Below are 23,726 nucleotides of genomic sequence, written 5' to 3' on the forward strand. Positions count from 1 at the left end.
GTCCTGGTTTTAGTCCTGGTTTGACCCTGGTTTAGTCCTGGTTTTAGTCCTGGTTTTAATCCTGGTTTTAGTCCTGGTATAGTCCTGGTCTGACTCCAGTTTAGTCCTGCTTTAGTCCTTGTTTTAGACCTGGTTTAACCCCAGTTTAGTCCTGGGTTTAGTCCTGGGTTTAGTTCTGGGTTTAGTCCTGGTTTTAGTCCTGGTTTAGTCCTGGTTTGGTCCTGGTTTTAGTCCTGGTCTAGTCCTGGTTTGGTCTTAGTAGCAGCAGCGTGAATATTACACGATGCTTTTTTAACAATAATATCTTGTATCTTTCCTGCTTTTCTCATCTCATAATATTAAATTCAACCCAAACAAACACACAAACACACACACACAAACACACAAACACACACACACGTTTGTATTGTCGAGAATGAACTGTCCCGTTGTCATGGCGATCACGTTTGGGCTTCTCCGCTGTAAAGAATAATAATGTGTGCCAATCTCCTGCACCGGCACCGTCACGATAAACACGAACGAGCATTTCTATTGTCCACAGGAACTAACGTGAGCCTGTTAGCATCAGATAACTTTGTGGGTAAACATACTGGGACCCGTCATGCAAAAAAAAAAAAAATAACAGTATCTTAAAATTTCTATACTCGATAGGCTGGGGTGACCCCGGACATGTCCGTATTTTGCGTCATGTCCGGGGCGTCTGTTTTTTTTTTTATAAAGTGATGCAAATGTCCGGGTTTTCAGTACAGTTCATTAAACTGAGCGTCTCTCGTCTGTGACTCAGAAGGAGCGAGACACAAACAGTCGGTGAGTCTGAAACACACCGAAGCACAAAAGAGCTTTTAACAACGACTTGTACAAGAAATTCTCCGTTTTCCGTCCTGGTCGGGACAAGTGTGAGTCCATGTGCACAGGTTGAGGTGAGAGTTCAGTGTCCCTCGTTTATCGTGGGGTTTATGTTCTAAAAATAACCTGCGATATGTGAAATCCACAAAGTATCAACTTTATATTTTACAATGATTCTATCTGTTTTAAGTCTGTAAAACAGACAAAACAACACAGATGTTTTGGCACCTCAAACCCACCAGGACCAAAACCATTCAAAAGCTTTGTCAGGAGAGAGGCACTCAATATCGATATAGACCGGGACTAGACCGGGACTAGAACGGGACTAAACCGGGACTAGACTGAGACTAAACCGGGACTAGACCGGGACTAGACCGGGACTAAATCAGGACTAGACCGGGACTAGACCGGGACTAGACTGAGACTAGACTGAGAGACTAGACCGGGACTAAACCGGGACTAAATCAGGACTAGACCGGGACTAGACCGAGACTAGACTGAGACTAGACCGGGACTAAACTGGGACTAGACCAAGACTAGACCGGGACTAAACCAGGACTAGACTGAGACTAGACCGGGACTAAACCAGGACTAAATCAGGACTAGACCGGGACTAGACCAAGACTAGACTGAGACTAGACCAGGACTAGACCGGGACTAGACCGGGACTAGACCGAGACTAGACCGGGACTAAACCGGGACTAAATCAGGACTAGACCGGGACTAGACCGAGACTAGACTGAGACTAGACCGGGACTAAACTGGGACTAGACCAAGACTAGACCGGGACTAGACCGGGACTAGACCGAGACTAGACCGGGACTAAACCGGGACTAAACCGGGACTAGACCGAGACTAAACCGGGACTAAACCGGGACTAGACCGAGACTAGACCGAGACTAAACCGGGACTAGACCGGGACTAGACCGAGACTAGACCGAGACTAGACCGAGACTAGACCGAGACTAAACCGGGACTAAACCGGGACTAGACCGGGACTAGACCGAGACTAAACCGGGACTAGACCGGGACTAGACCGAGACTAGACCGAGACTAGACCGAGACTAGACCGGGACTAAACCAGGACTGATCCAGTGTCATTAGTGGAGTATAAATATAAACACGCCGCAGTCGTCGAGTCGATTTCCTCCGCTGATGTTTTATGTCATAAAAACACTAAAGTCTCTCTCTCTGGTCTGACATTGTTTCGGGAAAAGACCAGGACCGAGTTCTTGTTTCCAGGGCAACGGACGCGCGCCAAGTATTTTTGTCCCGTTCGTCCACGGCGTCAAAGCCGAGCGTCGGGAGCGTCTAAACTCAAATGCAAAGGCTCCAAATAGAGACGTCGAGGCGTTTTTTGACACTTTGGTGTGAACGGCCCTTTAAGGTCACTTGCCCAACAGTGTTACCAACCACCAAAAAAACCCAAGAATGTCCCAGTCTTTTATTTTGAAATTCTGGCGTAGTAGTGTCTTCATAGAGATACGTTTAATGCCATGCTGCGGAACATTCTAGACAAAGCAGTTACATCTGTACGGAGAAGCGGACGTTAGAATCTCCCGCGGAAAACTTACAGAGTCAAATTACGTGTTAAATTAAAGATGAACCTTTTTCAGCTTCGGATCAGCGTAAAATAATGAAACGGAAAAGGAAATATTGTTCTCTAAAGTCAACATTTCATTTTGGATCAAAGTCCGTCGAGTAAATCTAATATTCATGGGCTTGGGCTTCGCGGTGTTGACATTTCGAGGACTTTCAAAATGTTCCGTTTTAGAGCCGCGGTGTGCAGAAAGTTGCGTAATATTGTACTTTTAATTTGATAATCGTGAAGGCGGCGGTCTTAATTTGAGATCGTTCTTGTCCCCGTGGATGCTCCAATCATTTAATATCCTGGTATCAAGTAAATTTTAACTTAATTTAGAGTAATTTTTTGCGGTGTGCTTAGACTTCCTGGCTGCTTCCTCCAACGTCGGCTCCGTTGTTTCGATGAAGAGACAGAGAGAAAATCTGTTAATCTGTGTGTTGTTTGTTTTTCAAAATAAAACCAAAAATAAGAAAATGAAAAAGCAACTATTTTCTTCATTATTTGTCTCCAAAACCAAAATGAAAAAAAAATTGATAATGATGAATTTTTTCAGTTTTCGATCGTTTTCGTCACTCAAACTACCATGCTGGACTGAACCAAGACTGAACCAGGACTGAACCAGGACTGTCGGGTGATCAGGACTGAGATTGGGACCAGGACTGGGACCAGGACTGAGACCAGGACTGAGACCAGTTTAGTCCTACTTTAATCTTGTTTTAGTCCTGGTTCAGTCCTGTTTTAGTCCTGGTTTAGTCCTGTTTTAGCCTTGGTTTAGACCTGGTTTAGTCCTGGTTCAGTCCTGGTTTGATCCTGTTTTAGACCTGGTTTAGTCCCTGGTTCAGTGCTGGTTCAGTCCTAGTTTAGTCCTGGTTTAGTCTTTTTTTTTAGTCCTGGTTCAGTCCTGGTTTAGTCCTGGCTTAGTCTTTTTTTAGTCCTGGTTTAGTCCTGTTTTAGTCCTGGTTCAGTCCTGGTTCAGTCCTGTTTTAGTCCTGGTTCAGTCCTGGTTAAGTCCTTGGTTTAGTCCTGTTTTAGTCCTGGTTCAGTCCTGTTTTAGTCCTGGTTTAGACCTGGTTCAGTCCTGATTTAGTCCTGGTTTTGTCCTGTTTTGATCCAGTTTTAGTCCTGGTTCAGTCCTGGTTTAGAACTGGTTTAGTAATTTTTTTGTCCTTGGTTTAGTCCTGTCTTAGACCCGGTCTTAGTCCTGGTTCAGTCCTTGTTTATTCCTGGTTTAATCCTGGTTTAGTTCTGGTTTAGTCCTGGTTCAGTCCTTGTTTATTCCTGGTTTAGTTCTGGTTTAGTCCTGGTTTAGTCTTGGATCAGTCCTGGTTTATTCCTGGTTTAGTTCTGGTTTAGTCCTGGTTCAGTCCTTGTTTATTCCTGGTTTAATCCTGGTTTAGTTCTGGTTTAGTTCTGGTTTAGTCCTGGTTTAGTCTTGGATCAGTCCTGGTTTATTCCTGGTTTAGTTCTGGTTTAGTCCTGGTTCAGTCCTTGTTTATTCCTGGTTTAGTTCTGGTTTAGTCCTGGTTCAGTCCTGGTTTATTCCTGGTTTAGTTCTGGTTTAGTCCTGGTTCAGTCCTTGTTTATTCCTGGTTTAATCCTGGTTTAGTCCTGGTTTAGTCTTGGATCAGTCCTGGTTTATTCCTGGTTTAATCCTGGTTTAGTTCTGGTTTAGTCTTGGTTCAGTCCTGTTTTAGTCCTGTTTCTTGTTCTTATTTTTTCTGGTTTTATTTTGAAAAACCAATGAACGAACGACACTTAAATCCATCTGTAAACGCGTCCCGTGTTTACAGCTCGGTTTCGCCTCAACAACAATTACGCTCACGGTCCCACAGGGGGCGCCGAGAGCTCGTTTCCCAGCGTAATCCCGAGAAATGCGCCGGCGTTTTATGTTTTATGGTTTTAATCTCTCGTATTCACGGCTCACTCCGGACGTACGCCGAGTTTTCCAGCTTTCCGGCTCAAATTGCTTCTCCGGTGTTTTACTGTTGTTCGGGAGCGTCGCCGGAGCAGATGGGTAGTTCCGAACGGGATATAACGGGAAAAGATGAAAATAATTTAATCTAATATACCTGGGAATACACGGAAGAAGGAATTTTAATATAGGGAGAAGAAGAGTCGGACCGTTTGGGGAAAAATGTTCATATCCGACGAGCGTTATGAATTGATTTGTGTTTTAATTTTGCCGTTCTGTTCGCTTTTATTTACGAGATTTATGGGTTAAGTGAAGACTTAAGATGGTTTGGTCCACGTTTAGTCCTGGTTTAGTCTTGGTTTAGTTCAGTTTTAGTCCTGGTTTAGACTTCGACATGTTTAGGTTCAGTCCTGGTTTCATTTTATCCAAGGTTTTTCAGAATGTGGTTCAGTCCTTGTTCAATCCTGGTTCATCCCTGGTCTAGTCCTGGTCTAGTCCTAATATAGTCCTGGTTTAGCCCCAGGTTTAGCTCCAGTTTTAGTCCTGGTTCAGTCCTGGTTTAGTCTTTGACGCATTTAGGTTCAGTTCTTGTTTCGTTTTGTCCCAGTTTTTCTCAAAGTGTGGTTAAGATCTGGTTCAGTCCTTGTTTAATTTTTGTTCATCCCTGCTCTAGTCCTGCTCTAGTCCTGCTCTAGTCCTGGTCTAGTCCTGGTCTAGTCCTGGTCTAGTCCTGGGTTAGTCCCAGGTTTAGCTCCAGTTTTAGTCCTGGTTTAGTTTTATCCAAGTTTTTTCAGAATGTGGTTCAGTCTTTGTTCAGTCTTTGTTCATCCCTGGTCTAGTCCTGGTCTAGTCCTGGTCTAGTCCTAATATAGTCCTGGTTTAGCCCCAGATTTAGCTCCAGTTTTAGTCCTGGTTTAGTCTTTGACATGTTTAGGTTTAGTCCTGGTTTAATTTTATCCCAGTTGTTTCCAAAATATGGTTCAGATCTGGTTCAGTCTTTTTTCAATCTTTGTTCATCCCTGGTCTAGTCCTGGTCTAGTCCTGGTCTAGTCCTGGTCTAGTTCTGGTCTAGTTCCTGGTCTAGTCCTGGTCCAGTACTGGTCTAGTCCTGCTTTAAAAGCCCAAGATTTAGCTCCAGTTTTAGTCCTGGTTCAGTCCTGGTTTAGTCTTTGACACGTTTAGGTTCAAAGACTAGTTTAGTTTTATCCAAGTTTTTTCAGAATGTGGTTCAGTCCTTGTTCAATCCTGGTCTAGTCCTGGTCTAGCCCCAGTTTTTTAAATTTTTAATGTTATTTAATTATTTATTTTTTTGCCTCTGATAAAAAGCAATAAAATGTATTTAAAAGATGTAAAAAGACGTTGTAAATGTGTTTTGATGGACACATTGAACAACCAATAGCAGTTAAGTCTGATGTTGCGTCAGCCAATCAGGTCAAGGTTGAGGCCCTGGCGTTGTTGACACAGACCCGCCCCTCCTCATGTTGTTGTGAAGCTAACATGGTGAATACACATTTTGTTTTTGATTTTCTGGCATTTTTCAGCACAAACCAATGCTCAGAACTACCTCAAGTATCATTACAATTCATGTGAGTGACCAAACGTTTGTGAGATTCTTAAGATACTCGCCCGTGGAATCCTGGGAAGCCTTGTATTGCGCTAGTTTATAGCATGCTAATCGGCGCTAGCCCGTATGCTAACCTCCGCTAGCCTAGTTTCACTGAAAAAGCTCTTTTTTTAGAGGTGAAAACGATTATCTGTGGTTTATTCTTCTAAATCCCCAATGTCACTTAAATCTACCGTCCGCTATTTTTATTTAAATGTTGAAAAGTGTTATATTTGTGCTCGTTTTGCAGTGTTGGGGAGTAACAGATTACATGTACCGGGATTACGTAATCAGAGTACAAATTATGAGTAACTGTATTCAGTTACAGTTACTGTTTCAGTGTGTGGTAATTGGATTACAGTTACTTTGTTGAAATAAATGGATTACAGGGCGGTATTTTCCTGTTTTCACATTTTGAGCTAAACCAGGACTAATCCAGGACTAAAACTAGGACTAAAACCAGGACTAAATCAGCACTAAACCAGGACTAAACCAGGACTAAAACTAGGACTAAAACCAGGACTAAATCAGCACTAAACCAGGACTAAACCAGGTCTAAAAGCAGGACTAAATCAGAACTAAATTGAGGACTAAACTAGAACTAAAACTAGGACTAAAACCAGGTCTAAACAATATGACACCTAACAGTAGAGTGGACATAATTTAAGGCAGCAGTGATCTTATATAAAAATAATTTCTCTATCAATAATATTTTTAATATGGTAAAGTAAAGACTGGACTTTTTATTTTCTTTTAACAGACAAAACAAAACATATGTTCAGATTTCCTGGTCTTTGCTTCTCTACAGCAAACAGTCGCTTATTCATGGAGACTTGGGCTCAACAGACAATTTGAAGAGAACAAACAAGAATTTTCAGGATGTGGTCGCTTCATTCATGTCGTTTTAAAAACCATGACAATATCAAGTAATCCAAAGTATTCAGATTACGTTACTCACCTAAAGTAATTTAATAGATTACGTTACAAACTACATTTTGGGATATGTAATCTGTAATCTGTAGGGGATTACATTTTAAAAGTAAACTTCCCAACACTGTCGTTTTGGTAGTAGCACATGTTCTTTTTAGCCTGTGCTGCTAACGTGGTTCAGAACACTGTAAGCTTTGAACACTTTGAAGCTATTTTTATTGTATTATTTTTCTTTTTATTTGGAAAGAGCCAATATTTACATTACAGATTTCCAGTTCAAATGTGATCTTTCCAATTTTGGTATATAACAAAAAAAAAGAAAACTAAACTGTTTACCAGAACAGGTGAGTTTACAGAAACAAAACTGCCATTAAAAATATCAAAATCTTTCCTGATTGGGGTGATATATTTAATCCATTTATTCCAAATACAATAAAATTTGTCTCTTTTAGGGTATATTATATTATTTCTGTATTTTCATAACCAGATACTATAAAAAAGATACAGAAAGCAGATAAAGACGGCAAACACTTGATTTCAAATTGTGATGTCACAGATTGTAATCCAGAATGAGCTCCCTCGTGTGGTTTTAAAAGTTGTTTGGTTCTCGAGCGACCCACACCTTGTTCACACCTTAGGGCTGTTGATTCTTACTGTAAACTAGGGTGTGATACTTTCATTTTTCTCTTCAGAAAGATTTAAACTGTCCATCGTGAATAGACAATAATAATAAATACAAATCTAAACGCACTTCCTGTCTCTCCGTGTGTGTCTCTCGTAGCTCCGGAGTGCGGCGGGATGCTGGACGCCAGCGAGGCCGGGTACATCACGTCGCCCGGGTACCCGCTGGAGTACCCGCCCCATCAGAACTGTCACTGGGTCATCACGGCTCCAGAACCGACCCAGCGCATCGCCCTCAACTTCAACCCGCACTTCGAGATCGAGAGGCTGGACTGCAAGTAAGAACTGCTCCTCCTCGGGGATTATGTGTGGACCAGGACCAGGACTAGACCAGGACTAGACCAGGAAGGACCCAGGATCATACCTTGGATTAGACTAGACTCTAAAGCAGGACTAATCATTTGTTCTTCGTTTAGTCCTAATTAAAGTCTAATTTAGTCCTCGTTTAGTCTCGATTTAGTCCTGATTTAGTCCTAATTAAAGTCTAATTTAGTCCTCGTTTAGTCCCGGTTTAGTCCTGATTTAGTCCTAATTGAGTCCCGGTTGAGTCCAGGTTCAGTCCTGGTCCAATCCTGGTCTCGGGACTAAAGCGGGACTAATCAGGACTGAACCAGGATTAAATTTAATTGAGGGACTAAACCAGGACTAAACCAGGGACAGAACCAGGACTAGACTCCAAGACTAAACTAAACCAGGACTAAACCAGGACTTAGAGGAGGACTGAAACAGGACTAAACCAGGACTGAACCAAGGACTAAACTAAGACTAAACCAGGACTAAACCAGGGACTAAACCAGGGACTAAACCAGGGACTGAACCAGGGACTGAACCAGGGACTGAACCAGGATTAAACAAGGACTAAAGCAAGTCTGAACCGGGACTAAAGCAGGACTAAACCAGGACTAGAGGAGCACTAAAGGAGGACTGAACCAGTGCTGAACCAGGACTAAGCCAAGACTAAACCGGGACTAAACCAGGGACAGAACCAGGACTAGACTCCAGACAAAACTAAACCAGGACTAAACCAGGACTAGAGGAGAACTAAACTAGGGACTAAACCAGGGATAAACCAGGATTATACCTTGGACTAAACCCGGACTAAACAGAGATTAATTCTGGACTAAGAACTCCAATTGCGAGCTGCTGTTGATGTGTTATACTGGGGTCTAAACCAGGTCTAACTCAGGTCTAAATCAGGTCTAAACCAGGTCTATCCAGGTCTATCTCAGGTCTAAACCAGGTCTAACCCAGGTCCATCTCAGGTCTCTGTGTGCTACCTGTCCAGAGCTGTAAACAAACAGCAGGTTTAGGTTTAGGTTGGACTTTCGCTCTTTTCTTTTTCACATAAACGTCTCTTTGTTCATGTTTTTTTGCGTAACCCACGGCGACGCTTTCTCCGCTCACAAACAAAAGGAACATATGAAGAGAATTATTCTGCTCCGAGAACGGAAACTACCACAGCTGACTCGCATTTTAACTTTTCTCTCAAATATTTACTCCTCCTGGAAATTCAAACGGCAAGAATTACTTTTTTTTTTTTTCATTTTGTCTCCGAGAATCTGGCTGACATTTCGATATCAGACGCGGAGGATTATGGGAATGTCAAAAGATTTTAAAACGGATAAAATACAACGTGTACGGGTCGAGTTAAGGCCGCGAGGATTTGAGAAGGTCCACTGGGGTTTGTACTGGTTTAGACCTGGTTTAGTCCTGATTTAGTCCTTATTAACTTCTGTTTTCTTGGTTTATTTTCTGTTCAGTATTTTCTTAGTCCTGGTTTAGTCCTTGATCCCAATTTAGTCCAGTTTTAGTCCTGATTTAATCCAGGTTTAGTCCTGGTCTTGTCCTAACTGAGGTCTGTTTTAGTCCTGTATTGGTCCTGGTTTAGTCCAGTTTTAGTCCTGGTTTAATTCAGGTTTATTCCTTGTTAACTTCTGGTTTAGTCCAGGTTTATTCTTGGTTTAGTCCTGGTCTAGTCCTACTTAAGGTCTGGCTTAGTCCTGTATTGGTCCTGGTTTAGTCCTGTTCTAGTCCAAGTTAAGGTCTGGTTTAGTCCTGGTTTATTCTTGGTTTAATTCTGGTTTAGTCCTGGTTCAGTTTTGATCTTAGTCCTTGTTTCTTTTTGGTTTAGTCCTGGTTTAGTCCTGGTTCAGTATTATCTTAGTCCTGGTTTAGCCCTTGATCCCAATGTAGTCCAGTTTTATTCCTGGTTTAGTCCTTGTTTAGTCTTGGTTTAGTCCTGATTTAGTCCTAATTGAGTCCCGGTTGAGTCCGGGTTAAGTCCTGGTCCAATCCAGTCCTTGATTCCAGTTTAGTCCAGTTTTAGTCCTGGTTAAATCCAGGTTTACTTCTTATTAACTTCTGGTTTAGTCCCAATTAAGATCTGGTTTAGTCCTGATGGAGTCCTAACTGAATCCTGATTGAACCAGTTTTGAGTCCAGGTTCAGTCCTGGTCCAGTCCGAGTCTAGTCAGGGTTAAATACCGGTTTAGTCTGTGTTTAGTTTACATTTAGCCCCAGGTTTATTCTTGATTTAGTCCTGGTCTAGTCCTAATTAAGTCAGTTTAGTCCTGATTGAGTCCTGGTTAAGTCTGGGCTCAGTCCCAGTCCAGTCCTGGTCTAGTCCGGGTTAAAAACTGGTTTAGTTTGCGTGTAGCCCCAGGTCTAGTCTTGATTTAGTCCTGGTTGTGTCCATATTAAGTCTTGGTCTAGTCCTGATTCAGTATTTTCTCAGTATTCGGTGTCGGTTTAGTCCAGTTTTAGTCCTGGTCTAGTTCTTGCTTAGATCTCCTCCTTCCGTTTGAGTCCAGACCAGAGCAGGACTCGTCATTTGTCTCTGTTTGTCTCCGTTTGTCTCCGTGGTCCTGGTCCTGAGTCCGGTCCAGGTCTGAGTTTCCTAAATAAACGGCCTCCTGCAGCTGACGTGCCCTTGAGCAAGGAATGTGCTGCAGTTAATTGGACCTCAAACCGTCGCCAGTAAAAGACTTTGTGGCCACTCCGGGCTTCCATACGTCTGCAGATGTGTAAAAGACAGAAAGAAAGAAAGAAAGAAAAGAGAAAGAGAGAAAAGAGAAAGAGGCCGTTGTTTCGAGGAGCGATTTATGGAGAAAAAGACGAACACAGATCAGGAAAAAAAAAAAGAGAAAGAGCGAGGTTTGGACAGTGAGGTTTTGACCTGGTTTTGACCTGGTTTTGACCTGGTTTATCTATGGTTTAGTGCCGGTTTAGTCTTGCTTTAGTCCTGGTTGAGTCCTGGTTCAGACCTACTTTAGTTCTGGTTTAATCTGGGTTCAAATTTAGTTTAGTCCTGGTACGGTCCCTGTAAAACCCTGGTCTGTTCCTGGTTTTGACATGGTGTAGTCCTTGGTTTAGTCCTGGTTTAGTCCTTGGTTTAGTCCTGGTTCAGTCCTGGTTTAGTGCTGATTTTGACCTGATTTAGTCCCCGGTTTAGTTTTAGTTTAGACCTGGTTTAGCTCTACTTTTGACCTGGTTTAGTCATGGTTTATCTATGGTTTAATCTTTTTTTAGTCCTGGTTTAGGCTTGGTTTAGTTCTAGTTTAGTCCTGGTTTAGTCTTAGTTTAGTCCTGGATTTGAACTGTTTTAGTCCTGGTTTAGTCCCTGGTTTAGACCTGGTTTAGCTCTAGTTTAGTGTTGGTTTAGTCCGGGTTTAGACCCGTTTTAGTCCTGGCACGGTCCTGCTAAAACCCTGGTCTATTTCTGGTTTTGTCCTGGTTTAGTCCTGGTGCAGTCTTGGTTTAGACCTGATGTAGTCTTGGTTTAGACCTGGTGTAGTCCTGGTTTAGACCTGGTTTAGTCTTGGTTTAGACCTGGTTTTGTCCTGGTTTAGTCCTGGTTTTGCTCTGGCTAAATCCTGGTTTTGTCTCAGTTTAGTCCTTGGTTGAGTCCTGGTTGAGTCTAGGTCGAGTCCAGGTTTAGTACAAGTTTAGTCCTGGTTTGATCCTTGTTTAGAACTGCTTTGGACCTAGTTGAGTCCTGGTTGAGTCCTTAGTCCTTGTTCAATCTTGGTTTTGTTCCTTGTTTAGTCATTATTTGGTTCTGTATTAGTCCTGGTTTAGTTCTGGTTAAATCCTCGTTTTGTCTCGGTTTAGTCCTTGTTTGAGTCTTGTTTGAGTCCTGGTTGAGTTCTGGTTGAGTCCTGGTTGAGTTCTGGTAAATCCACAACAGCTTTTCTCAATTACAAATAACAAAAAAATCCCCCTCGTTTTTCACTTGGACCAAAACAGAAGCAATAAAAGTGAAAGTTCTGTTCTGGAACAAGTTTCTGTATTTAGTATTATTTCTTTTTTATTTCTTTTTTATTGTTTAGTTGCGTGTCCCGGTCGGTCGGTCGTGAGTGGACTTCCCCTTTCACAAATCTCTCTGCTTCAGACTTTGCCCCTCAGGCCGGAGCACAAATGATTCTTTCTGTTTTTCCTTTTTCTTTTTTTAAATTTTTTTATTGGAGTGAGTTTTATTCTTCACGGTCGCTCGAGGGAGAAAACCATGAACCCGAGCGCCCCCCCCCCGACCCTCGCCCACGCCGCCCACGCCGCCCACGCCGCCCACGCCCCCCGCCCTCCTGCCCTCCTGCCCTCGTCCGGGGTCCGAGCGTCTGAGCGAGTGGGCGAGTGGGCGAGTCCAGCGTCAGGAACGAGACCGGTTCACGCTCACTTAAAGCTGCACTGTGGAACTTTTCTACAGGTTTAGGGTCCGTCAAAACCAGGTCTAAACCAGGACTGAATCAGGTCCACACCAGGACTAAACCAGGACTAAACCAGGTCTAAACCAGGACTAAACCAGGTCTAAACCAGTTTTAAACTAGCTCTGAACCAGGACTAAATCAGAACCAAATTAGGTCTAATTAAGGATTAAACCAGGACCAAATCAGAACCAAACGACGTCTAAACCAGGTTTAAACCAGGACTAAACCAGGTCTAAACCAGGTCTAAACCAGGTCTAAACCAGGACTAAACCAGGTCTAAACCAGGACTGAATCAGGTCTAAACCAGGACTGAACCAGCACTAAACCAGGTCTAACCCAGGTTTAAACTAGGTCTGAACCAGGACTAAACCAAGACTAAACCAGGTCTTAACCTTGTCTGAACCAGGTCTAAATAAGGTCTAAATCAGGACTAAGCCAGAACTAAACCAGGATTTAACTAGGTCTAAACCAGGAAGGAACCAGGACTAAAACAGGATTAAAGTAGATGCAAACCAGATCTGAACCAAGACTAAAACAGAGCTACATCAGGTCTAAACTAGATCCAGTCCAGGTCTGGTCCAGGTCTGGTCCAGGTCTAGTCCAGGTCTAGCCCAGGTCTGGTCCAGGTCTGGTCCAGGTCTGTTCCAGGTCTGTTCCAGGTCTGGTCCAGGTCTGGTCCAGGTCTAGTCCAGGTCTAGTCCAGGTCTAGTCCAGGTCTGGTCCAGGTCTGGTCCAGGTCTGGTCCAGGTCTGGTCCAGGTCTGGTCCCAGGTCTGGTCCAGGTCTAGTCAGTCTGGTCCAGGTCTGGTCCAGGTCTGGTCCAGGTCTGGTCCAGGTCTAGTCCAGGTCTGGTCCAGGTCTGGTCCAGGTCTGGTCCAGGTCTGGTCCAGGTCTAGTCCAGGTCTGGTCCAGGTCTGGTCCAGGTCTAGTCCAGGTCTAGTCCAGGTCTGGTCCAGGTCTAGTCCAGGTCTGGTCCAGGTCTAGTCCAGGTCTGGTCCAGGCCTGGTGCCTGTAGCTGTGATCTTAAATTTCCTGGACAGATTCGTTCTGGTTTCTTGATGATCTCACGTCTTTACGGCCACCGGGGGCAGCGCTCTGAAACATCGATGTGTGTAACGACAAATCGATATGTGATCAGGCCCGGGGGAGGAGGGGCGGGGCACGGGGGGGAGGAGGGGGCAGGAGGGGCAGGAGGTGGGGGGGGGCAGTCGTTGTATCTGTGGGCGTTGGTCGTTTTAAGTGTCGGGGTCAGGATCACGGTCGTGTGGTGATTACAGCAGGACTCATGTGTTTATAATGAACCTGATAAAAACACGAGGGACTACGGAGGCTCAGGAGGGACACACACGGGAAATGGACAGAACTGTAAAAAATAAATAATTAAATAAATAAATAAAATAAAATAACAGAAGCTGCGTGACAGAAATAAAAGAATTTAGAAATGAAAAGCGTTGTAATTTTTCTTCTGAAATTAAGTTAAATCTGTGAAAGAACGAACGGCACTTTTTCTTCCTTTTGCTCTCTGTGCTGACTCACTTCCCCTTCAGAGCGTCATCGCAACACAGTCAGCGCTGAGTCCTGTTAACGACACTACTCCATGTCCATGATAGAAGTATAATGAGAGACTAAATCAGGACTAAATCAGGACTAAACCAGGACTAAACCAGGATTAAACCAGGACCAAACCAGGTTTAAACCAGGACTAAACCAGGTCTAAACCAGGACTGAACCAGGACTAAACCAGGTCTTAACTGTGTCTGAACCAGGGCTAAACCAGGACTCAACCAGGACTAAATTAGGACTAAACCACATCTAAACCAGGTCTAAACCACGTCTAAACCAGGTCTAAACCAGGACTAAAACAGGGTCTAAACTAGGACTAAACCAGGTCTAAACCAGGACTAAACTAGGACTAAAGCCAAGACTAAACCGGGACTAAACCGGGACTAAACTGGGACTAAACTGGGACTAAACCAGGATTAAACCAGGATTAAGACAAGACTAAACCAGGGTCTAAACCAGGACTAAACCGGGTCTAAATCAGGTCTAAACCAGGTCTAAACCAGGTCTAAACCAGGTCTAAACCAGGACTAAACCAGGACTAAACCAGGACTAAACCAGGACTAAACCAGGTCTAAATTAGGACAACATAATGACAAAACTAGGGACGGACGTTCGATTAAATTTTCTTAATCGAACGTCGGGAGAATTAACAATGGTGCAGTATCGCTTCTTTAATGTCCAAAATTTTCCAAAACACTCAAACCCAGCATTTAAAATTTTTAGATTCAATAATGTAAAAATATTTATTCTCATATTTGATGTTCAGTTTTGCATCGACTCGTAAATCTGTACGTAAATTCCCGTCCATTACCCCTCGCTGTAAATACATCTGCATTGATTGATTGAGGCTCGTGCTGGCGGGGCATCTGGCGTCCCCCCCCCCCGTCCACCTTCCACCTTTTCCCCGGCGTTAGGTCCCGTCCGGCGTCGGGGATCGATGGAGGTCTAGACGTGGTGCGGTCGGTCGGTTGGCGGTGGTTCACGTGTAAGTACAGAGACGTCACTCGTGTTTGCGGACGGGACAGATCGGAGTTGACGGGAGCGATGGATCTGAGGGATTCTTACGCTCCCGGCTCCTAGTTAATATTTCAAAAGCACTTACTCCATATTAGGGACCCTTTTTTTTTTTTTTTTTTTTTTTTTTTTTCTCTCACTCCCGCACTCACAATCGTCAAGAGAAAAGAGGAGACGAGGGGAAACGAGAGCAGAGGAGGAGAGTGTTGTTTACCCAAATGGAAATTCAGCCAGTTTGAAATTAGCAGCAGAAGAGAAAGAGCTGAGACGAGTCCGAGCATCTGGTTTGGTTTAATCGACGTCAACGTTTCAAAAATAAATAAAATAATAAGATAAAAACACTGGAATTGAGAGTAGGTATTGCTTAACTTTGGCGTGAAAATTATTGTGTGGAAAATATTCACAAACCAAAATATAAAAGACAAATGGAATTAAACATAATCATGAAACTGAACTGAACAAACAAGATCTAAACCAGGACTAAACCAGGACTAAACCAGGACTAAACCAGGGTCTAAATCAGGTCTAAACTAAGTCTAAACCACAATTTAAACTAGGGCTAGACCAGGGTCTAAATGAGGCCTAAACCAGGTCTCAACCAGGTTTAAACCGGGTCTAATCCAGGGTCTAAACCAGGACTAAACCACAACTAAACCAGGATTTAACCAGGTCTAAACCAGGACTAAATGTGGCCTGAACCAGGGTCTATTCTAGGATCTAAACCAGGTCTAAACCAGGTTTAAACCAGGTCTAGTCCAGGGTCTAAACCAGGTCTAAACCAGGTCTAATCCAGGGTCTAAACCAGGGTCTAAACCACAACTAAACCGGGATTTAACCGGGTCTAAACCAGGGTCTAAATGAGGTCTAAAACAGGGTATAAACCAGGTCTAAACCACAACTAAACCGGGATTTAACCAGGTCTAAACCAGGGTCTAAATGAGGTCTAAACCAGGTCTGAACCAGGTCTGAACCAGGACTAAACCAGGACTAAACGTGGACTGAACCAGGGTCTATTCCAGGGTCTAAACCTGGTCTGTACCTGGACTGAACCTGTGACTGTACCTGGGCTGAACAAGGTCTAAACCAGGTCTAAATCTGGACTGAAAGTGAACTGAACGTGGACTAAACCAGGTCTAAACCCGAGTCTAAACCAGGCCTAAATCAGACCTGAATTCTCCCTCTTGTCTCTGAATAGTTTAATGCCACACTGTGGAACATTCCAGGCTAAGCAGTGACTTCTCCATGGAGACGAGGCGAACGTCACATTTCAGATCATGTTTGTACAGATTTAAACTCCAGGCTCAGCAACATTTATACAAAATAAAAGAAATTATGAAACTTATTTAATAAATTTTTACCATTTTCTAATTGTGTCCATCCAAATTATCTCTATTTTTATTTTAATTTTGGTTTCCTAATCTTTAAAAACAAGACTGATTTGAAGAAATAATCGTAAAATTACACGTTCAGTAAAAAAAAAAAAAGCAAATAAATAAAAATTCCTTGTTTTAAATGCGCATTATTTAAAAAAAACAACAACATAATCCTTGTGTTGATTTCCTCTTGACTCCACTCGTGTCGTCGCTCGTGTCAAGTGTCTCTTTACAGACGCGGAGGTTTTGGGTGCGCCCCGTCCCCCCCCCCTCCTCCTCGCGTCGCCTTCAAGTACTCGGCTTTAAACTCCCGCTCGCCGCCCGCCGATGGGAAAACCCGAGCGGAGTGAACGTGGTCGGTGTCTGCGTCTCGTCAGCGCGGAGGATAAAAGACGCTCTTAATGAGGTTTTAATTGATTCTGGAGAGTGTGTGCGAGCGAGAGACGCGCCGGATTAACGTCGCTTCAGAGCAGAATATCGACCCGCTTCAGCCTCGCCCCGGGATCCCACCGGCACGCACCAGCACGCACCGGTCTGGGTGGGTCTGGGTGGGTCTAGAGGGGTCTGGATTGAGTCTGGATGAGTTTGGATTAAGTCTGGGTGGGTCTGGATTGAGTGTAAATGGATCTAGGTGGGTCTGGGTGAGTCTGGGTGAGTCTGGATGGGTCTGGATTGAGTGTAAATTGGTCTAGGTGGGTCTGGATTGGGTCTGGAGTAAGTCTGAGTGAGTCTGGGTTGAGTCTGGGTGAGTCTGGATGGGTCTGTGTGAGTCTGGGTGGAACTGGATTGGGTCTGGATTGAGTGTAAATTGGTCTAGGTGGGTCTGGATGGGTCTGGATTGAGTCTAGATTGAGTCTGGATGGGTCTGGATTGAGTCTGGATTGAGTCTGGATTGAGTCTAGATTGAGTCTGGATGGGTCTAGATTGAGTCTGGATTGAGTCTAGATTGAGTCTGGATGGGTCTAGGTTGAGTCTGGATGTGTCTAGATTGAGTCTGGATGGGTCTGGATTGAGTCTGGATTGAGTCTGGATTGATCTGGATTGAGTCTGGATTGAGTCTAGATTGAGTCTGATTGAGTCTGGATGGGTCTAGATTGAGTCTGGATTGGGTCGGGATTGGGTCTGGATTGAGTCTGGATTGAGTCTGGATTGAGTCTGGATTGGGGATTGAGTCTGGATTGGGGATTGCATGGATTGAGTCTGGAGGGTCTGGATTGAGTCTGGATTGAGTCTGGCTTGAGTCTGGATTGAGTCTGGATTGAGTCTGGATTGGTCTGGAGGGGAACGCTCATTTCACTCCAGGCCAACGCACAGTTTTCCAGTCCAGGAATTCAAGGTTTCCAAGGTTGCCTCAGTGAGGAAACAGGTCTAAACCAGGACTAAACCAGGACTAAACCAGGACTAAACCAGTGTCTAAACCAGGACTAATCCAGTGTCTAAACCAGGACTAAACCAGGACTAAACCAGGACTAAACCAGGACTAAACCAGGACGAAACTAGGTCCTGTTTGTTTATGAACATTGTAAACAGAAATGGAAGGTTTTCTCGGTCGGTGGCAGAGACCCGTGTGTCTCTCTCAGTTTGGAGTTTGTGGGTTCTTGGTTTGTCTGGAATGTTCCACAGTGACATCACAAGGTGGAACGGTTCAGCTCGGGCTAAATCTGCAGAGAAAACATTGTAAAAATGTCTCTTTAAATTCTAAATATTTTCACGCACCTTTTGCATTTTTCCTTCTTTTTTTTTTCTCACACTTGTCGTCGTTTTGTCCCGTAGAGACGACATTAGTCCCCGCCCACGTCTGACGCCCCTGTCGCCCCTGACGCCCCTGACGCCCCTGTCTCTCCTGTCCTCTCCAGGACCTGTCTGGGAGCCATTACAGGGACCCCAGAGGATAGAGAGAATGAGAGAGAGAAAGAGAGAAAGAGAGAGAGAGGGGGAAGGGGTAAAGGAAACTCTAGACCCCGGGGGGAGCGGTAACCAGGACCAGTCCAGACCTGCCCCCTCCTCTTCCTCTTTTTCTCTCTTCCTCTCTTCTTCTTCTTCCTCTCTCTGTCCATCAAACACAAAAACAGCTAATTGTTGCTCACACCTTTTTGATGTACGTCACTTTCTACCTGAAGGAGAGAGAGAGAGAAGTAGAGATGGAGAGAGAGAAAAAAGAAAAGGGACAGAGAAATGGAGAGATGAGAGAGACAGAAAAAGACAGATGAAGAGAGAGAGGTGGAGGAAGGGAGAGGAAAAGAGAGGGAGAAAGGCAGAGAGAGAGACAGACACAAAAATAGAGACAGAGATTTAGACGAAGAGATGAGAGAACGAAGGGCAGAGAGACAGAAAAAGAGAAAGAGAGACTGAGACAGAAAGACCGAGGCATGAGAGAGAGAGAGAGAAAGGTAAAAAGAAAGAAAGAGAGACACTGGGACAGAAAGAGACCTAGACATGAGAGAGAGGAAAGGAGAGGGAAGGAGGGAGGGAGAGAGAGAGAGAAAAAGAGAAAGAGACAGAGAGATGAGAGAGGGAGAGATGGAGGGAGGGAGAGGGAAAGAGGGAGAAAGGCAGAGAGAGACAAAAGAGAGAAACATAGACTGAGACAGAGAGATGAAGAAAGAGATGGAGGAGGGGAGAAGGAAGGAGAGAGCGAGAGAAAGGCAGAGAGAGACAGAAAAAGAGAAAGAGACAGATGGAGAGATGAGGGAGGGAAAGGCAGAGAGACAGAAGCAGAGAGATGAGATCGAGGGAGGGAAAGACAGAAGAAGAGGGAGAGATGGAGAGACAGAGACGAAGAGAGAGAGAGAGAAAGACAGAGAGACAGAAAAAGAGAGACGGCGAGATGAGAGAGAGAGAGAAAGACAGAGACAGAAAACGAGAAACAGACAGAGACTTAGAGATGAGAAAAGGAAGAAAAGGAGAGGGAGAGCGACAGAGAGAAAGAGCAGAGAGAGAGACAAATGGAAAGAGAAAGGGAGACACAGAGAGAGACTGAGCTGTAGAGAGTGAGAAACAGACTGGCAGAGGGATGTAGAGGTAGAGAGAGAAAGAAAGAGAGAGACACAGAGAAGGAGACAAAGAGAGAGAGAAAGTTGGAAAGAAAGAGACGGAGAGAAAGCTCAGAGATCATGTGTTTTGTAGGAATGCGTGACCTCGTGGTTTCCTCAGACACGAGTCCAGATAAACACAACAGATTCAGTCTAAACTGGACTCTGTTTGACCCTTTTAAAGCTCCACTGCGGAACTTTTCTGACGGAGAGAACGGGAACGACAGACGAGCAGGTGACGGGATCAGAAACCGGAAATAAATACAGTTTTAAAAGTGCCGGAGTGTGACGGGATTAGACCGAGTGTGTGTGTGTGTGTGTGTGTGTGTGTAACTGTGTGTAACTGTGTGTGTGTGTGTAACTGTGTGTGTGTGTGTGTGTGTGTGTGTAACTGTGTGTGTGTGTGTGTGTAACTGTGTGTGTGTGTGTAACTGTGTGTGTAACTGTGTGTGTAACTGTGTGTGTGTGTAACTGTGTGTGTGTGTGTAACTGTGTGTGTGTGTGTGTGTAACTGTGTGTGTGTGTGTAACTGTGTGTAACTGTGTGTAACTGTGTGTGTGTGTAACTGTGTGTGTATTGTGTGTGTGTAACTGTGTGTACTGTGTGTGTGTAACTGTGTGTGTGTGTGTAACTGTGTGTGTGTGTGTAACTGTGTGTGTGTGTGTAACTGTGTGTGTATGTGTGTGTGTAACTGTGTGTGTGTGTCTGTAACTGTGTGTGTATGTGTGTGTGTAACTGTGTGTGTGTGTGTGTGTGTGTGTAACTGTGTGTGTGTGTAACTGTGTGTGTGTAACTATGTGTGTGTAACTGTGTTGTGTGTGTGTGTGTGTGTGTGTGTAACTGTGTGTGTGTCTGTGTGTGTGTGTAACTGTGTGTAACTGTGTGTGTGTGTGTGTAACTGTGTGTGTGTAACTGTGTGTTTGTGTGTGTGTGTGTGTGTGTGTGTGTGTGTGTGTAACTGTGTGTGTGTCTGTGTGTGTGTGTGTGTGTGTGTGTAACTGTGTGTGTGTTTGACCTTTGAACTTGAGCTAATTGACCCCAAACGATAAAAGCAAATTCTTCAGTGTCAGCGCAGTGAAGGAGAGAAAGAAAGAGAAAGAAAGAGAGAGAAGAGAGAGAATACAAAAGAAGGAGAAGGAGAGAGAGATGAAAGAGAGGCGTGAAAAGAGGTATAGAGAAAGAGAGAGGGGTTAGGGAGAGAGGGAACAAGAGGACGAGGAGGAAAGAAAGATTAGAGAAAGAGAAGAGAAAGAGAGAAGGGTTAGGAAGAGGGGGAGGAGAAGGAGATGTGAAAAAGAGGTATAGAGAGAAAGAGAAAGGGGTTAGGGAGAGAGGGGATAAAAGGAAGAGAAAGAGGAAGAAAGAAAGATTACAAAAAGAGGTGTTAAGAGAGAGAGAGAGGCTAGATTACAAAAGAAGGTTAGGAAGAGAGGGAGGAGAAGGAGAGATGGATGAAAGAGAGATAAGTATAGAGAAAAAGAGAGAGGGGTAAGGAAGCGAGGGACTAATAGAAAGAAAGAAAGAGGGGAAAAGAGAGGAGACGGGGAAGAAAAAGAGGTGTGAAGAGAAAGAGAGAGATGGATAGAATACAGAAGAAGGTGGAGAGAGAAGGAGAGATGAAAGGAGGTGTGAAAAAGAGGCATAGAGAAAGAGAGAGGGAATAAAGTAGAAGAGGAAGAAAGATGACAAAAGAAGGGAAAGGAAAAGAGAGAGAGCAAAGACAGAGGAAAAAGAGGTGTAAAGAGAGAGAGAGAGAATAGATGACAAAAGAAGGAGAAGGAGAGAGAGATGAGAGACATGAAAAGAGGCATGGAGAAAGAGGGATTAGGGAGAGGGGGAATAAGAGGACAAGAAGGAAAGAAAGATTACAGAAAAAGGTTAGGAAGAGGGGGAGGAGAAGGAGAAAAAAGAAAGGCGTGAAAAAGAGGTATAGAGAGAAAGAGAGCGGGATTAGGGAGAGAGGGAATAAGAGAGGAAGAAAGAAAGATAACAAAAGGAGGAGATAGAGAGGAAAAAGGTGTTAAGAGAGCGAGAGATGGATAGATTAAAAAAGAAGGTGGAGAGAGAAGAAGGAGAGGTGAAAAAGAGGTATAGAGAAAGAGAGGGAATAAGAAGTAGAAGAGGAAGAAATGACAAAAGAAGAGAAAAGAGAGAGAAGACAGAGGAAAAATAGGTGTGGAGAGAGAGAGAAGGAGAGATGAAAAAGAGGTATAGAGAAGGATTAGGGAAGAGAGGAATAAGAGGAAGAGAAGGAAAGAAAGATTACAAAAGAAGGTTAGGGAAGGAGAAGGAGAGATAAAAGGAGGTAGAGAGAAAAAGAGAGGGGTTAGGGAGAGAGGGAATAAGAGGTAGAGAGACGAGGAAGAAAGGAAGATTACTAAAGAAGAGGGGAGAATAGAGAGAGGAGACAGAGAGGAAAAAGGTGTGAAGAGAGCGAGAGATGGATAGATGACAAAAGAAGGTGGAGAGAGAAGAAGGAGAGGTGAAAAAGAGGTGTAGAGAAAAAGAGAGGGAATAAGAAGTAGAAGAGGAAGAAAGAGATGACAAAAGAAGGGTGGAGAATAGAGAGGAGATGGAAAGGAAAAAGAGGTGTGGAGAGAGAAGGATAGATGACAAAAGAAGGAGAAGGAGAGAGAGAGATGAAAGAGAGACATGAAAAGAGGTGTAGAGAAAGAGAGGGATTAGGGAGAGAGGGGAATAAGAGGAAGAAAGAGATTACAAAAGAAGGGTGGAGAAGAGAGAGAGGAAAAAGAGGTGTTAAGAGAGAGAGAGAGAGAGAGATGGATAGATTACAAAAGAAGGTGTAGAGGATAAGAAAATAGAGGGATGGCAGAGAAAAAGAGAGAGACAGGAGAGGATTTAAAGAGAGTGACAAAAGAAGTGACAAAAAGAGAGAGAGAGAAACGGGGGAGAGAGACAAAGATGTGGAACGAGGGATAGAGAGACGGAAGAGTGGGAAGAGAGTGGCAAGAAAGAAAATTGGAGAGAATTAACGGAGAGGGAAGGTCGGGACGAGAACTAAGAAAGAAACGAGAGAGACAGAGAGACCAAAATAGACGGAGCGAGAGAAGGGGAAGGGAGAAAGGAAGAGGGGGGTAATAAAAGAGAGAGAAAGAAGAGGAGGAGGTATAAAAGAGAAAGAGAGAGGGAGGGAGCACCTGGCTGTTCCATTTTTACCGCGGTCTCATTCCTGCGCGCACACTCAGAGAAATAACAAGAGGCTATTTTTAAACACGGACAAACTCTACACGTGTTTATAATACTCCCTACTATATTTACACACACGGGAGGGCATCTGGTGTAACATATACACACAATAAAACAGGAAAGTAGAGCCGCGTTTGTGATAGAAACAGTTTTATATTTGTGTTTTTGTTCTAGTTTAACCTTTTTAGACTCGAGGTTTTGTCGCTTCGTTGATTTATTTGTTAGTTATTTATTTTAAGATCTGACACATGCAAAAACAACGAATTATATTTTTTGTAATATTCGGGATCTACTGAATATTCGGCGACCAATTTTATTCCGCCGAATATTGCAGAAAGTGGCGCGTTCAGTGAGTTAAAAGTCAGACCGAATGTGACGCAATGACGGTTTCATTTTGTGGAAACCGTCTGACCTCGCAGCATTAGGATTCGTTCGCTCGACGGTGGGCAGGTACATTTTTATTTAACCAATCGCTGCTGTTTGGTCGTCGCGTATGTAATGCACCAAATCCTGTAGAAAGAAAAGCAATAACGTCTTTCCTCTTGAAAACATTCTCTTGGTTCCGGCTTTAAATCCTTGATCCCGGAAATCATTGTCAAAACAGAATATGTGTCTCTTCGCTGCCCGAACTCGACGGTTTTTGTGAACCGTCTAGTGTATTTTGATTTGGAGATTATATTTGTGATGAGTCATGTAAAATTATTTATTTATTATTTATGAAAATATCCAGATAAACATTATTATTATTATTATTATTATTATTATTATATGTTTAGTAATTTAAACCTAAGTCTAAACCGGGTCTAAACCAGGACTAAACTAAGACTAAACTAAAGCATGTAATGTAAACAAGCCCAAAATAATAATAATAAAAAAATAAAAAAAATTAAAATAAAATAATAATAACAATAATAATTATTATTATTTATTTTTTTATTTATATATGTTTAGTAATTTAAACCTAAGTCTAAACCAGGACTACATCAGGTCTAAACCAGGTCTAAACTAAAGCATGTAATGTAAACAAGCAAACAAGCCCAAAATTATTATTATTATTATCATTATTATTATTGTTGTTATTGTTTTATTTTATTATTACTATTTTTTTTATTATTATTTATATATGTTTAGTAATTTACTTTAGTAGTGTAATAATATAATAATATAATATAACTCGTCTTTTCCTGTCCTAGTCTATTATAAAAGTGGGAGGGCATCTGATTTAAAATATACAAAAATATGTAAAAAATAAATAAATAAAAAAATCAAACTTTAAGGC

The 23,726-nt window shown here is 43.2% G+C and overlaps 1 protein-coding gene across 1 annotated transcript in view; it reads left to right on the forward strand.

Annotated features, from left to right (window-relative positions):
• Positions 1-23,726, forward strand: part of LOC110168349 (neuropilin-2-like) — a 186,401-nt gene that overhangs the window by 22,424 nt on the left and 140,251 nt on the right. Inside the window, exon 2 of the mRNA XM_055163701.1 lies at positions 7,658-7,835. Coding sequence (XP_055019676.1) covers positions 7,658-7,835 — 178 coding nt within the window. The remainder of the gene's footprint in view (positions 1-7,657; positions 7,836-23,726) is intronic.

Source organism: Boleophthalmus pectinirostris, unplaced genomic scaffold, assembly GCF_026225935.1.
Source record: "Boleophthalmus pectinirostris isolate CB_2022bp ecotype Guang Dong unplaced genomic scaffold, ASM2622593v1 HiC_scaffold_11, whole genome shotgun sequence".
NCBI classification, from domain to species: domain Eukaryota; kingdom Metazoa; phylum Chordata; class Actinopteri; order Gobiiformes; family Gobiidae; genus Boleophthalmus; species Boleophthalmus pectinirostris.